We start from the raw sequence: 14,126 nt of genomic DNA, 5'->3' as shown, positions 1-14,126 counted from the left end.
TTTCACTCCCTGCAACGTATAGTAATGATAAACTACACTTTGTTGAAGATTTGAGAAGTTTTTAGCATGTTGGTGTCATCCTTACAATCACCAGTTCCCAAGGTTTCCGCCTGAAGTGTTTGATCCCCTGTGTGAGTCTGTCTCCTGAATGGACTGAGTGCCCGCGAGGGCAGAAGTCACTCCTGTGTGCACAGGGCCTGGAAAAGAGCAGGTTCTCAGCAAATGTCTGATGACTGGATGAGTATTGTGGACATAGAAGGGAAAAGAGAGTACTTTCAGTCTGTGTGTTGCCTGCAGGGCACATGCTTGGAAATATTTTTAAATAATCAAATTCCTGATGTGAATGTGTCTTCATGAATTTGCCTGTGACTCACACGAGCAGAGCCCAGAAAACAATCTTGAATAAGGAGTACAACCAATCAGGATTTTACACTACAGAAGCAATACTGAAGTGCTGTTACCCTCACTTATAAACTCTGCAGTAAGCAAATTAAGATGTATTTGAAATAATTGAATAAAAGTTGGATACTAAGTGCTGCTTTGAAATCTCAAGCAGAACCACCGCAGCTTCCGTGCTGGGTTTCATGTGCTCAGGTGAGGCTGTGGTACAGACGCCGGCACTCACGTGGTAAGGGTTGTCTGGATTGAAGGGCTCTGCGTCCTCCTGGACGCCGGGTCTGGTTTCGTTACTCGGTCTCCCAGGGCTTGGGTTGCCCCGTGGCCCACTGCGTAGTCTTCTTGTGGTCGTTGTGGTAACAGTTTTTCTTACCAATTCTCTTCTTTCTCTCTGGATTTCTACAAAAATACGAAAACAAACAAGAACAATAAAACTGCTGTGAGTTATTTCCTTTATTTCATTAAGGAAATTCTGTGTTTATCAGGGTGAAAAACATAAGAAAAGGACACAAAAACAAACACATGGGTAGATCCTATCCTATTTAAATATACACATTTTCTTAAGACTACTAAAGTCTTGGGTTTAGCATCAGATAACCAGACTTTGGTTTATAATGCCAACTGAGGTAAATAATGTTAAGACAACTGACAGAATCCACTTGCAATTCCCTTCCTCAGCCTGCCTCTACTAGTTGGTCAGTAGCTCAGTCATGGCCTACTCTTTGTGACCCCAGGGACTATAGCCCGCCAGGCTCCTCTGTCTGTGGGGTTCTCTTGGGAAGAATACTAGTGGTTGCCATTTCCTTCTCCAGGAGATCTTCTTGGACCAGGGATCGAACCCGAGTCCCCGGCATTGGCAGGTGGATTCTTTACCACTGAGCCGCCAGAGAATCCCCTGCTTCTACGTGGGGGCTGAGAAAGTAAAGTAGCACATTTCCCCCTAGCCTCCCTTGCAAGTAGGAGTGGCCAGAGGAGACCCAAGCAGAATGCTACTGCAGTTTCCAGGAAAGTTTTTGTTTTCTTGGTGAAAGGGACAGATACAGCTTCCTCCGTCTGGTTTACTCCCTTGAAGGTAGACGTGATATCTGGGTTATGTGACTAGAAGTGATAGAAGGATGACAATCCAGCATGCCTCACGTATCAGACAGTAAGCTAGAAAAAGAGTTGATGACGGTGCCAAAAACCTACCTCCAGAGTTCTAGCCGTCTGAGAAAAGTCAACCTGTATGTATTTGTTGAAATCACTGTTAACCAGCTATTCTGTTACTTGCAACCCTACTCATTCCTCCTAGATTTACAGTATATGTATAAAGCATTACAGTTTCCAGGAGATTTATTATTATCTTGGTTGATTCTTTTTTGAAAAAATTATTTTTGGCTGTGCTAGGTCTCCATGGCTGCTCTTGGGCTTTCTCTGGTTGCAGCAAGTGGGGGCTACTCTTCGTTATAGCGGCTTCTCTTGTTTCACCTCATGGGCTCAGTAGTTGTCCACAGCATGTGGGATTATCCCACACCAGGGATTGAGCCCGTGCCCCCTGTATTGGCAGGCGAATTCTTAACCACTGGACCACCAGGGAAGTCCTTGGTTGATTCTTTTACAAATTCTGGGATAGAATAAGTAAATACTTTTATACATAAAGGCATCCGATCAGCAAATGCAAATTAGCAGATGCAGTTGTTAGGCTTGAAAAGACCAAGTGACTCAGCCGAGATCACAGAGCAGGTGGCAGAGATGAGCAGCTCTGGCTCCCAGCTCAGAGCCCTTGCTCTTCACTGCCTCGTGGGTCCCACGGCCGCTGAGTAACAGGAATGCAGAGAGGACCACAGGGGGTCTTTGGTGTCTCTCCCAGCCTCAGTTTCTTCTCTGAAATGGGGATAATACTGGTATCTAACTCACAGGGTAGCGATAGAGGTCATGAGAATTTTGTCTCAGGGTTTTAGCATGGTCTTTGGCATATAATAAGCCCTCGAATGTTAGGTGATGATGGTATCTGTGAGGCTGTGGTTGTGTGCCCAGCTGTGGATAGCTTCCATGGGTAGCCTCTTGGTTTCTCAGGCAGGGCTGGAGAGGCACTGGGGAGACCTGGATTCAAATCTCACACTCCATTTCTTTTTTTTTTTCTAATTAAAAATTTTAAATCAGTTGCACTTCTTTTAATCAGTGACCTCAGGAGAGCGATTCAACCTCTGACCTTGGTTTCTTCATCTATAAAAGGGGAGTATGCCTGGACAGTTGTTAGAATACAGTGTGTGTGAAGTTGCTTCAGTCACGTCCGACTCTTGCAACCCCATGGACTGTGGCCCGCGAGGCCCTCTGTCCACGGGGTCTCCAGGCAAGAATACTGGAGTGGGTTGCCATTCCCTTCTCCAAGGGATCTTCCCGACCCAGGAATTGAACCCACATCTTTTACATCTCCTGCCTTGGCAGGCGGGTTCTTTACCACTAGCACCACCTGGGAAGGCTGGGTAGTTGGGTAAAGATGAAATAAGGACAAAATGGAAAGCTGTGGCACATAGCCCGTGGGCCGCTTCTCTCTGGCCTTGTCCGGTCACTCCTAGTGCTCTGACGGTTCAGCCCCGTGACGCTGACGAGGGCAGGGGCTGCCGGACCCTGGCACTGGGAGGCTCTATTAGAATTAGGTGGCGGGGATCCCAGCATCCTTGGAGAGGGTTTTATTTTGTTGTCTTTATTGTAAAATACGCTGCATTTATGAGAGACTGGAAAGGAAATCCCTCACTTTTAATGTCTATGCTATTCCATCCTGTGACTACACCAACATTTAATTTAATCCTTCTCAAATCTGGGGGCATTTAGGTGATTTCCACTTTTCTGCTGTTGTGTATAATATGTGTAATTCTTGGATGGATGGGGTGATGATTGAATACCTACCATGTGTGATTAATACTTAATGACACATTACTGAATATTTCAGAAGGGATCACGCTGTTGGACTGTGAGGGAACAAGTCACAGCTCTTTCTTAGAGGGTGAAGGTTCTTGTTTTATGAATCATCCTGCACTGCCAATAGCATCATCGTCCCAACTCTGCCCCCAGACCCCCCGTCCCACTCTGTCCTTTTTCCATAGCACCTTGTGTGTGTTAAGTCACTTCAGTCGTGTCCAACACTTTGTGACCCCATGGACTATAGCACGCCAGTCCCCTCTGTCCACAGGATTCTCCAGACAAGAACACTGGAGTGGGTTGCCATTTTCTCCAGGGGATCTTCCTGACCCAGGGATTGAACCCACATCTCTTTTATCTCCTGCATTGGCAGGCAGGTTCTTTACCACTAGCACCACCTAGGAAGCCCCCCATAGCACCTTGGATTGTACCGAAAAATTTTCTTATTTCGGTGTATATACAGTGTCTCCCCTAGCTATGATGCAAAATTCCTAGAGGGCATGGATTCTTGTCTCTTCTGTTCATCAGTGCATTCCAGGTGCCTGGAACAAGTAAATGGCACATAATAGACATGCCAATCACTGTTGAATGAATGAATGAACTCTCTGGGTAAGAGGCATGTCCTCAAACAGAAAATGGTTAGAGAGAGCTCATCATGGTGACCGAGTTGGAGACTTTGTCCTTTTTTTTTTTTTTTAAGACTTTTGATATGGGCCATTTTTATACTCTTTATTGAATTTGTTACAATATTGCTTCTGTTTTGTTTTTTGGCCAAAAGGCATGTGGGATCTTAGTTCCCCAACCAGCGGTTGAACCTGCAACCCTTGCCTTGAAAGGCAAGGTCTTAACCACTGGACCACCAGGGAAGCTCCGAGACTTTTGTCCTTGATTGGAAAAGGTGATAAGGTATTGGAGAAGGAGTTCCTGGGTGATGGATGGCCCATTCCATGTGAAGACAGGTGGGGAATAAAAAGGCAGAAGTTGTAAGTGGCCAGAGAATGGAGGTATGAATATTCGCTGGAGCAAGACCCAGGATGTGCTGTGCTAAGTCGCTTCAGTCATGTCCAACTCTGTGCGACCCTGTGGACTGTAGCCCACCAGGCTCCTCTGTCCTTGGGATTCTGTCTGGGGCTAGACCCAGGACAGCAAAAGCAATGGTCCATTTGGCAGCCCTTGACACTGCTCAGAGGATTCTCTCTCACTGAGCCTGCATGTAGCCTCAGAATTCTGAACCTGCTCTTCCAGACAACTGCTGCCAGTGACTTATAAACTGCATCCTATTTGCTTTGCCTGGGCTAAAATGTAAACACTTTATCCAAGCTTTGGAACTGAATAAGACTTGTGAACTGGAGGAATGAGTTAGCCATGGCAGAATGAGAAGCTGGGACTTTCTAAGCCTGGTGTGTATGTTTTCAATTGTGGTAAAATATATATAAGACCCACCATCCTAACCATTTTAAAGTATATAGTCAGGCATTAAGTACAGCCTCACTGCTCCACAACCATCATCACCATCTGTATCCCAAGCTTTTCATCTTGCAAAACTGAAGTCTGCGCGCATGAAACAGTCACTGTCTGTCCCCCTCTCCTAAGTCTGGTGGTTCTGTCCCCCGAATTCTCTGTATTTCCATGCTGTTCTCTCTCCATGTTCAACGTAACTTTCTGAGAACGTAGCCCATCTAAGCTGTGCTATGAAGGGGGCCTTTGCCCCACCAATAAACCAGAGCTGCAGAGTTGGCCTTTGGGAGGTCAGTGGGGTGACTGTGGTGGAAATCAAGACAGTAGATATTTCTGGTGGCTCAGTCGATAAAGAATCTACCTGCAATGCAGGAGACCTGGGCTTGACCCCTGGGTCGGGAAGATCCCCTGGAGGAGGACATGGCAACCCACTCCAGTCTTCTTGCCTGGAGAATGCTATGGACAGAGGAGCCTGGTGGGCTGCAGTCCCCGGGGTCACAGAGAGTCCGTCACGTTTGAGAGACTAAACAAGGACAAGCGCTGGGGAGAGACGGAACCCCAGGGAGGAGCCTGGCTGCAGGGCTCACCTGCCTGGAAATGGCCCCAGGTGTGCTCCGACCTGCTGTGAAAGCCCTTCATTTATTTTTCTTGGACTTGGAAGCAGTGTACGAGCCTTGAACTTGAGGAATCTCAGCCTTTGTCCACAGCTGCTTGTGGCTATCCGATGATTCAAGGTTTGAGCATAATAAAGATTTGGCAGGGGCTTCCCTGGTGGTTCAGTGGTTAAGAATCTGCCTGCCAAGGCAGGGGACATGGGTTCGATCCCTGGTCCGGGAGGATCCCACAGGCCGAGGGGCAACTAAACCCGTGTGCCACAGCTAGGGAAGCCTGTGTGCCTAGAGTCTGTGCTGCTCAACAAGAGAGGCCACTACAGTGAGAAGCCTATGCACTGTCATGAAGAGTAGCCCGTGTTTAGCAATGACGACTCACCACAATCAAAAAATAGTTAAATAACTCTTTTACAGAAAAAAAAAAAAATTTGGCAGTAGGATAGATTCTTAGTCCCCCATTCTCTCTGCTTTAGGGATAAAAGAATGTAAAATTGCAAAGTGCAATAACGGAGAGGCAGGCAGAGCAGAAGCAGTGGGAGGTCATAAATAAGCCCGCAGGTAAGGCCGAGGGGCCGGGCCCACCTGCTTCCTGCCGCCCGCAGCTTGGGCCCTGCCCCGTGACCTCACAGCCACCCTCCCCTCCCGGTCGGTCTCCTGTGCCGATTACTGAGATGCTGCGCCCTGCACCCGGCTTAGCTTCCTTGTCACAGGCTCGCGCCTGTGCAGGGCTCACAGGAAACCCACGCCGGCTGGGGGCTGTTCAAGCAGTTCCAGAGAAGTTAAAACGTTACCTTTTGGGTAGGTTGCTTTAAGCCAGAAAATAGGAAGGTCCCCGCAGAGTTCTAAAACTTTGGAACTCAAGAAGCTGTTGTCCTTCACGGGCTGGTCTCCAGCCACCCAGATGAGAGAATTTTCTTCGTATTTAACTGGCATGATCTTGCCTTCCTGTAAGTGAAAAGAAAATGCGTGGATCCAAGAGGGCAGAGGAACATGCTTTGTATGAAGATTCGTGTGTTGGTAAAAGTGGTAAAAATGAGTTTAGGGCTAGCAGATGCAAACTAGTATATACAGGAAGGATGGATAAACAAGGTCTTCCTGTAGAGCACAGGGAGAGTTATATTCTATATCTGGTGATGAACCACAGTGGAAAAGAACAGGAAAAGATACATGTAAAACTGAGCCACTTGGCTGCACAGCGGAAATTAATGCGACTTTGTAAATCAACTGGATTTCAATCCAATTTAAAAGAAAACGTAATGAGAATCCAAAGGCATGCACACACACGGACTCTGAAGTCCTCATCTCTTTGTAGCTCTTTTCACAACATTCCACACCCCTCACGCCATCTGGCCTTTGGATAATTCGAAGGTGTGAATCTGAGCGTCTTAAGTAGAAGTGAAAATTACTTGATGCCAACTTTGAGATTTCGGTTAATCTGATATTTTTGATCAAAGATACTTTGGAGGAAAAGCGATTGAATGGACTCTAGAATCCGATAGAGGAGAGAGGCGTCCTTCATGTGAAGTCAACGTCCTCTGGGGCCTCGTTCTGCCGCTTCCAAACCACAATGGAAAAAGCCAGTGATTGGTTCTTTAATGTCTTCAGTTCAAAGTAGTATTTAACATAAACCATTTCTGCATCTCCCAGCTATAACAAAACATATCTCAGATGTTCTTCACATCAAGCGCACCACCGAGATTTCAAAGCTAAAGCCTGCATTTTCTTCTGCAGCGAGATGCTGAGAATGGCTTGATAACCCGGGAGACAAGTTTATTTTTCCAGGTTGTGCCTTTCATGTATTTATTAGTTTGCAATAGTTTGGAGAAATTAAAATGTTTTCTCCTGATTTCTTAGCTAAAAGCAACACTTCGTTTATGCTTTATCCCTCAGGCTTCTGGCAGCATTAAAACAACTTAAAGTTATTGGAGGCAGTGAACACGCAGGTAATCCAGTTATTCACCTGAAATTAAATGGCTCCATCCAGGAAATGAATGCTCTTTGGGTATAGTAGCTTTTAAAAGTTGTACAAAACTGATGAAAAATGCATGAGAGCTAGTGGTGCATAAATCTATCCCATCATAATCTGAAGTGCATGAGGACAGAGTGGGGTGATAGGGAGAATGCATATGCGTGACACCTACAAGCTAGGAACCTTAAATAAAAGCGCATGCACATCCTTTCAGCTGCTACCCCATCTCCTTCCTCCTTCCTTTCACTTGGAACACAATCCTGCTTTTGTTTGTGGCCCCAGGAGAGACACCTGCTTTCTCAGACTCCCTGGCAGCTAAGGGTGCCCGTGTGACCAGTTCTAGACAATGCAATTCATGCTAAAGTGTGTGGAGGGAATGCGAAGCCATCCGCTTTTCTCGAGTCCAGAGAAAGCATGGTTGGCTTTGTTCAGCATCTTCCTGCCTTCCTTTCTTGACAGCATGGTTGACATTTAGAGCTGGAAGTAAAGGCTGCAAAAATAAGACGCTGGCCGTGGAGTCAATGCCTGGGTTCACCTACTTCCAAGGAGGAAAAAACAATCCTTATTTGTCGAAGTCACTCTAAGTGTCTGTGTGTGTGTGTGTTCAAGCTCAGTCGCGTCCAACTCTTTGGCACCCCAAGGACCGCAGACCACCAAGCTCCTCTGTCTTTTCCAGGCAAGAATACTGGAGTGGGTTGCCACGCCCTTCTCCAGGGGATCTTCCCACCTCAGGGATCCAAGCCACATCTCCTGCATTGCAGGCAGATTCTCTACCAGTGCAACACCTAGGGAAGCTACTGGCAGCCAACACATTCCTAATTCATACAAACATGTTGTCTGAATTTGGCTTTGTCCACCAGAGAATCCACCACGCACCAGAGAAGCAACTAAAACCCGAGAAACAGAATTCACCTCTGTGGCCTCAGAAAAGAGTCAGAGCAAAGACTTAAGTGCAGAGCTATTCGCCAAGGTGAATTATATCTGTATTCAAAAAAGATTATTTTAAATTTTTAGTGTTGAGAGAATGGAAACTTGAAGATACCGATATCAAGAGCAAAAGCCTTTTAAAATTATAATCCTATGATTGTAATTTTAAATTTTCATTCATATAAATTAAAAAAAAAATATGTATTTATTTGGTTGCACTGGGTCTTAGTTGTGGTATGTGGGATCTAGTTCCCTGCCCAGGGATCAAACCATTGCCCCCTGTATTGGCAGTTTGGAGTCTTAGCTACTGGAACACCAGGCAAGTTTTAATATCAATTAAAAATTATAATCATATGAAAACATACAATGATCCATTATCACCTACATTTTGGAAGACCTAAAGTTAAGTGAAACTAATAAGGATGTACAGCAGTATAACTTCAATTATAAAAAGCACATCACACACATTGTACATGAAGAAAATTTACCAAAACACTAGCATTAGTTATGCATGGATTTTGTAACTCTGCATGACTTTCTACTCTCTCCTTTCACGTATTCCTGAATTTCTATAATGACAAAGTGTTGTTTTTAAAAATCAGGGAAAAAAACCCTGTTTAAAAAAAAACTCAGAAAATGTACTGCAAACCTTTTTTCATGCTGCCCCTCAGGACACGTGGGATCTTAGTTCCCCTGACCAGGAACTGAACCCACGCCCCCTGCATTGGAAGTGTGGAGTCTTAACTAATGGACCACCAGGGAAACCTCTGTACCGCTGTGAACTCACGATAAGACCTCCGTCAGTTAGGATCTGCTTGGGAAGTGGGCTCTTCACGTCTACTCATGAGGGAAACGTTGAGGATTACAGTTCATTAAAGGTTTCGTAACAGAAGCTGAAAAGGTAACGCAATAAGAGATGTTCAAGGTCAGAAGACAGGCGGTCTCAGTCTCACTTCTAGACTCTGTATGAGCGGGTCCATACTTGTGTTCCGAAGGGCCACAAACGAGCTCATGATCAGAGGAGAGTGATGGAAGGGTGAATGGCTGGGGAAGTGGGGAGTGGAGGAGATACTGAGGACATGCTGGCCGGCTTGAAAAACTCAGTGTGTTGAGACACCTGGGCCTACTCCTAGGAGAGCAACAATCGAGCAGTTTCCAGGCGCTTCTGCTTACTCTTAGTTTTCTTCATCTGCCTTTCGGGAGCTGATGCCTGGCTCACCTCCCTCTTGGGGATCCTGGAAGGATCAGAGGTGATCATAATAAAATTAAGACTCAAAGCAGCATCCGTTGAGTCATCATCTAGCGAGTTCAGGGCCGTGGGGACAGAGTGCACACCCTAGTTTGCAGATGAGAGACTGAGGCTTAAAAACCTGACGCCACATTCACAGCAAGCGTCAGAGCTGGGATTTGAACCCACAGTCTCCAAAGTCCACTTTTCTTCCACCCTACCCTGCCACAACTCAAATGGAAGATGACAATGAATGCGGCTACTTCGTAAGCCCTAAAGCACCAAATCAGTGTAAGGTATTACAGTTAAATATGTCTTTAGAATACTGTGTGTAACTCTTAATGCAAGCTTTTATAAAACCAAGCTCAAAGGCAAGCTATTAATAATAAATGGATGAAATATGTTTAAAGAACTTCACAAGGTTCTGATACATAGGAAAGGAATTCTATATATATTGAATAGCCTCATTGGGCTGAACTTGAATCGGTGAGAAAAATTGTAGGGGGTACCATTCAGCTCAACGTTGGCAAAACAATTAGAACTTCCTCCCAAGAAGTCGCCTGACACACGGGTAGGTAGAGCCTGGTCATCGCTTCCAGCAGAGGCTGAGTGATCAGCTCTGAGGAATTTCCAGGAGGACTTCTCCCCTGGCTGAGTGGCACGGAGGCTGGAGTGAGGCTTGAGGCTCCCGAGCCCCTTCATGATCCTAACACCTGGAGTCCTTTAAGTTGTCTTCATTGCTGATCATTTCCCTGAGTGCGTGCTAAGTCACTTCAGTCCGACCCTTTGCAACGCTATGGATTGCAACCCTATGTAGCCTTCCAGGCTCCTCTGTCCATAGGATTCTCCAGACCAGAATACTGGAGTGGGTTGCCATTTCCTTCTTCAGGGGATCTTCTCCACCCAGGGATTGAACCCGAGTCTCCTACATCTCCTGCATCAGCAGGTGGGTTCTTCACCACTAGTGCCACCTGGGAAGTCCCTAGCATCAGCAAATAAGGGCCATGTCATGACCATTACCCTTTATGTACTTTAAAATCTGGTTTTCCAGAACCTTCAATTACACATCATGTAAGAATAATCGCTTGGAACCAACAAGTAGGACCAAAGTAATTAAGTTCTTTGTCAGGGAAGAAAGAGAGCTTGTGTTCTGGTCACAGCCCTATCCAGAATCTAGAGACAGGAAGGTTGTGCCTTCAATGTATCCCAATGTATCTGCTGTGTGGAGCCAGCTGGTACCCACCAGTTCAGAGGAGATGCTCTGCTTGGCCAGGGTGTCCACCTCCGGGATGCGAGCCTTCACCTGCGCTTTGATGTAGCACTTCTCTCCTCCAGCGAAACGGATTCCTGTGATGCCCTAGGAAACAAAAGTTTGTCCATCCTCTGTTCATCCGTTCATTCATTCAGTGTATTGAGAGTCTACTGCTGGCTACGTACTACTCCAGGTGCCAGATATAGGGATGAACAAAACAGGTGGCATCTCTGCCCCATGGAGCTTACCTTTCAGTGTTATTTACCAAAAATAAAAAATAGAGATAAAGTCAGGTGGCGTTAAGTGCTATGGAGAAAAATAAAGCAGTGTGTGGAAATAGGCGTGACAGGAGACGGTGCTTTATTTTTTATTGTTGGCCATGCTGTGAGGCATGTAGGATCTTAGTTCCCCCACCAGGGACTGAACCTACGCGCCCCCTGCAGTGGCAGCATGGAGTCTCAACCGCTGGACTGCCAGGAAGGTCCTAGGATGGTCCTTTAGACAGTATGATGGGGAGGCTCCTGTCAAGGTCTGACTTCGAGCTGGGATGCAGTGTGCTAATCGCTCCACCCATCCGCAAGCTCAGAGGAAATGCCGTCTTCTCCCTGCAGGTTTCTCCGCCCAGCCCAGGCTAAGTGGGCCCCTTCTCCCCTGGCTTTCTGAAAGCCCTCCCTCGCTACCCCTCATCTGGCACTCAGTTCTCAGGGCCCTTGTGTCTTATGAACGTCACCTCCCCACTCAACTCTAAGCCTGAGATCAACCCAAATCTCTTCTTTTTTTGTTCTTGTTTGGTGCTCCCACAAAAGTTCTCAGAAGATGCTGGTCCAATTAACGAATTCTGTGGATTCAGATTCTTCTTAAGTTGCTGAACCCAGAGGAAACAGTAGCTTTCGATCACGCTGGGAGCTGAAGTTTGCTTGCAGAACTTATCCAAGGACTTGGATGTTTTGTTTTTGTCCCGAGAGATATAAACAATGTCTCCTCGTCTGCCTAGGGACTGGCGTCCAGGGAAATCTCAGCGGCAAGGCTCCGGTCCTAGCTGACAGCTCAGCCCTGATTCTGCCCACGGAGTGCGTCAGGCATAGCGTTATGTCCTGACCCAAGAGTGTTTACTTTCATTTCTGGTTAAGTCCATGACTAGGGAGTGGCCAAAACCAGTATTAAGATCTATAAATTATATGCCATAACAATGTAGGCACCAACACTAATCTGAAATTCTCAGCTGGTCAGTCTCCTATTGGGTTGAGACAAATGTCAGGAAGACACAGAACTTGTTCTAATATATCAGTACCAGGGAGTGGGAGGGAGAAACACCTTTAGAAACCTAGGGCAGCATTCAGCCCTCCTTTTTTTATTTTTTAATATCTTTTTCTTTTCTTTTCTCCTGATCGGAGATTGAACGTGTGCCCTGTGCAGTGGAAGCTCAGAGTCTTAACCACGGGACCACCAGAGAAGCCCCAGCATCCAGCCCTCTTAAAGGAAGAAGGAAGTCACATGTCAGTCACGCTTGAGGATCTTCATGGAAAGTTACACCAAATGGAATCTCAGAGCCAGGCGCCCTGCAAAGTGGGTGGGCGACAGAGAAGAAGGAACAGCTCCTTCCTCTTGAAGCTCCTCGTCGATCCTCTTACGGCCCAATCGACCACATGCACGTGTAACGCATCTCATTTATTCCTCCCCGCGTCACCTCTCACCCAGAGGGAGGAGGAGGCATGAGCTCCCATCCCCAGCCCTCTACAGAGGAAGAACTCCGGGCTTACTGCAGAGGGTCTCGATTCTGCACCAAAATCACATGGAGAGATTTTAAAAACAGAGATGCCTGGGCCTCCCCTAGGAGATTTCCATTTAACTGGCTTGTGGCTGTGCCCAGACACTGGCATGCTTAAAAGCTCCCTGTGTATTTATGATGTAAGCTGGGGTTGAGGACCACCAGTCTGGGGAGAAAGAGACTTGTTCAGGGTGCGCGCGTGCGCGCACACACACACACACTTGCTTAGTCATGTCTGACCCTTTGGGACCACCTGGACTGTAGCCTGCCAGGCCCCTCTGTCTATTTCCTTCTCCAGGGGTCTTCTTAACCCACGGATCGAATCCACAAAGATTTACAGTAACTGAAGTAGCCTGCTCTGCACTGAATGTTTGCGTCTCCCCCACCCCCACCTAGATTCATATGCTGAAACCTAATGCCCCGTGTGGGGGTACCTGGAAGTGGGTGTTTGGGAAGGGTGAGGTCACAAGGCTTCCCAGGTGGTACTAGTGGTAAAGAACCCACCTCCCAAGGCAGGAGACATAAGAGACTCAGGTTTGATCCCTGGATCAGGAAGATCCCCTGGAGAAGGAAATGGCAACCCACTTCAGTATTCTTGCTGGAAAATCCCATGGATAGAGGTACCTTGCAGGCTACAGTCTATAGGCTTTCAAAGAGTTGGACATGACCAAAGTAACTTAGAACACTTGAGGTCATGAGGGTGGAGCCCTCATGAATAGGATTAGCGTCCTTTCCCCAGAGAGCTCCTTCTGCCTTGTGAGTAGGACACAGTGAGAAGACAGCTTTCCGTGAGCTAGAAAGCAAGGCCATCACTAGACAGGCAACCTGCTGGCACCTTAGCCTTGGACTTTTCAGCCTCCAGAACTGAGACACACACTTCTGTTGTGTAGAAGTCACCTAGTCCGTGGTAATTTGTTATAGCAGCCTCAGGGTACTAAGGCACAGCCTCTGGACCCAAGTTCCCTCTGTACTAGTGACTCAAACTTTTCCTTGCAACCAAATCACCTGGAGGACGCATGAAACACATGCTGTACGGACCCCCCTCCAGAGTTTCTGAATCCGGGGGTCTGGCGTGAGGGCTGAACCGTGCGTTTCTAACCAGCTCCCAGTGTTGCTGCTGCTGGTCGCCTGAGGAACACACTTGGGGAACCACTGCTCTCTACCATGCTATCTCCCAGAGGTCAGTTGTTCTTATTCTACATGTCAATCTATGGCACATGGTTTGAAAAACGAGAGTTTGGGGAGGGGGATTACTGCCTCTGCTGCACTGAAAAGAGGAAAAAATAAAAGAGGAATGAGTTTTCTTCTTTCTGTCTCCTGACAACAAAGAAGGTAAAGAAAACAGTGAGCGGGCCTGAACATCCCTGGTTTTTCACTTTACCTGCTCCTAACTCTACATGTCTGCAACTAAGCTTGCCCTTCTGTCCCTAACTCTGCAGGAGCCACGCTTCACACCCATCTTCCTTCGATTCTATGTGAAAAACATCCCATATCTGGTGTTTACCCTCACAACACTTCCCCTTACTGTTGCTTGTTGCTAATCGCTCAGTCGTGTCCGTGCCCAACTCTTTGCAGCCCCGTGGACTGCAGCACGCCAGGCTCCTCTGTCCCCTGCT

General features: G+C 46.9%; 1 protein-coding gene across 2 annotated transcripts in view; it reads right to left on the bottom strand.

Annotated features, from left to right (window-relative positions):
* Positions 1 to 14,126, bottom strand: part of CNMD (chondromodulin) — a 29,644-nt gene that overhangs the window by 3,263 nt on the left and 12,255 nt on the right. For both annotated transcript variants that reach the window (XM_070471172.1, XM_070471171.1), the window contains exons 4-6: positions 10,734 to 10,847; positions 6,158 to 6,311; positions 626 to 795 (exon numbers count right to left, since the gene is read on the bottom strand). In XM_070471172.1, coding sequence (XP_070327273.1) covers positions 626 to 795; positions 6,158 to 6,311; positions 10,734 to 10,847 — 438 coding nt within the window. The remainder of the gene's footprint in view (positions 1 to 625; positions 796 to 6,157; positions 6,312 to 10,733; positions 10,848 to 14,126) is intronic.

The sequence above is a fragment of the Odocoileus virginianus genome, chromosome 8 (assembly GCF_023699985.2).
Source record: "Odocoileus virginianus isolate 20LAN1187 ecotype Illinois chromosome 8, Ovbor_1.2, whole genome shotgun sequence".
NCBI lineage: Eukaryota > Metazoa > Chordata > Mammalia > Artiodactyla > Cervidae > Odocoileus > Odocoileus virginianus.
This window is presented reverse-complemented; position numbering and strand designations above follow the sequence as displayed.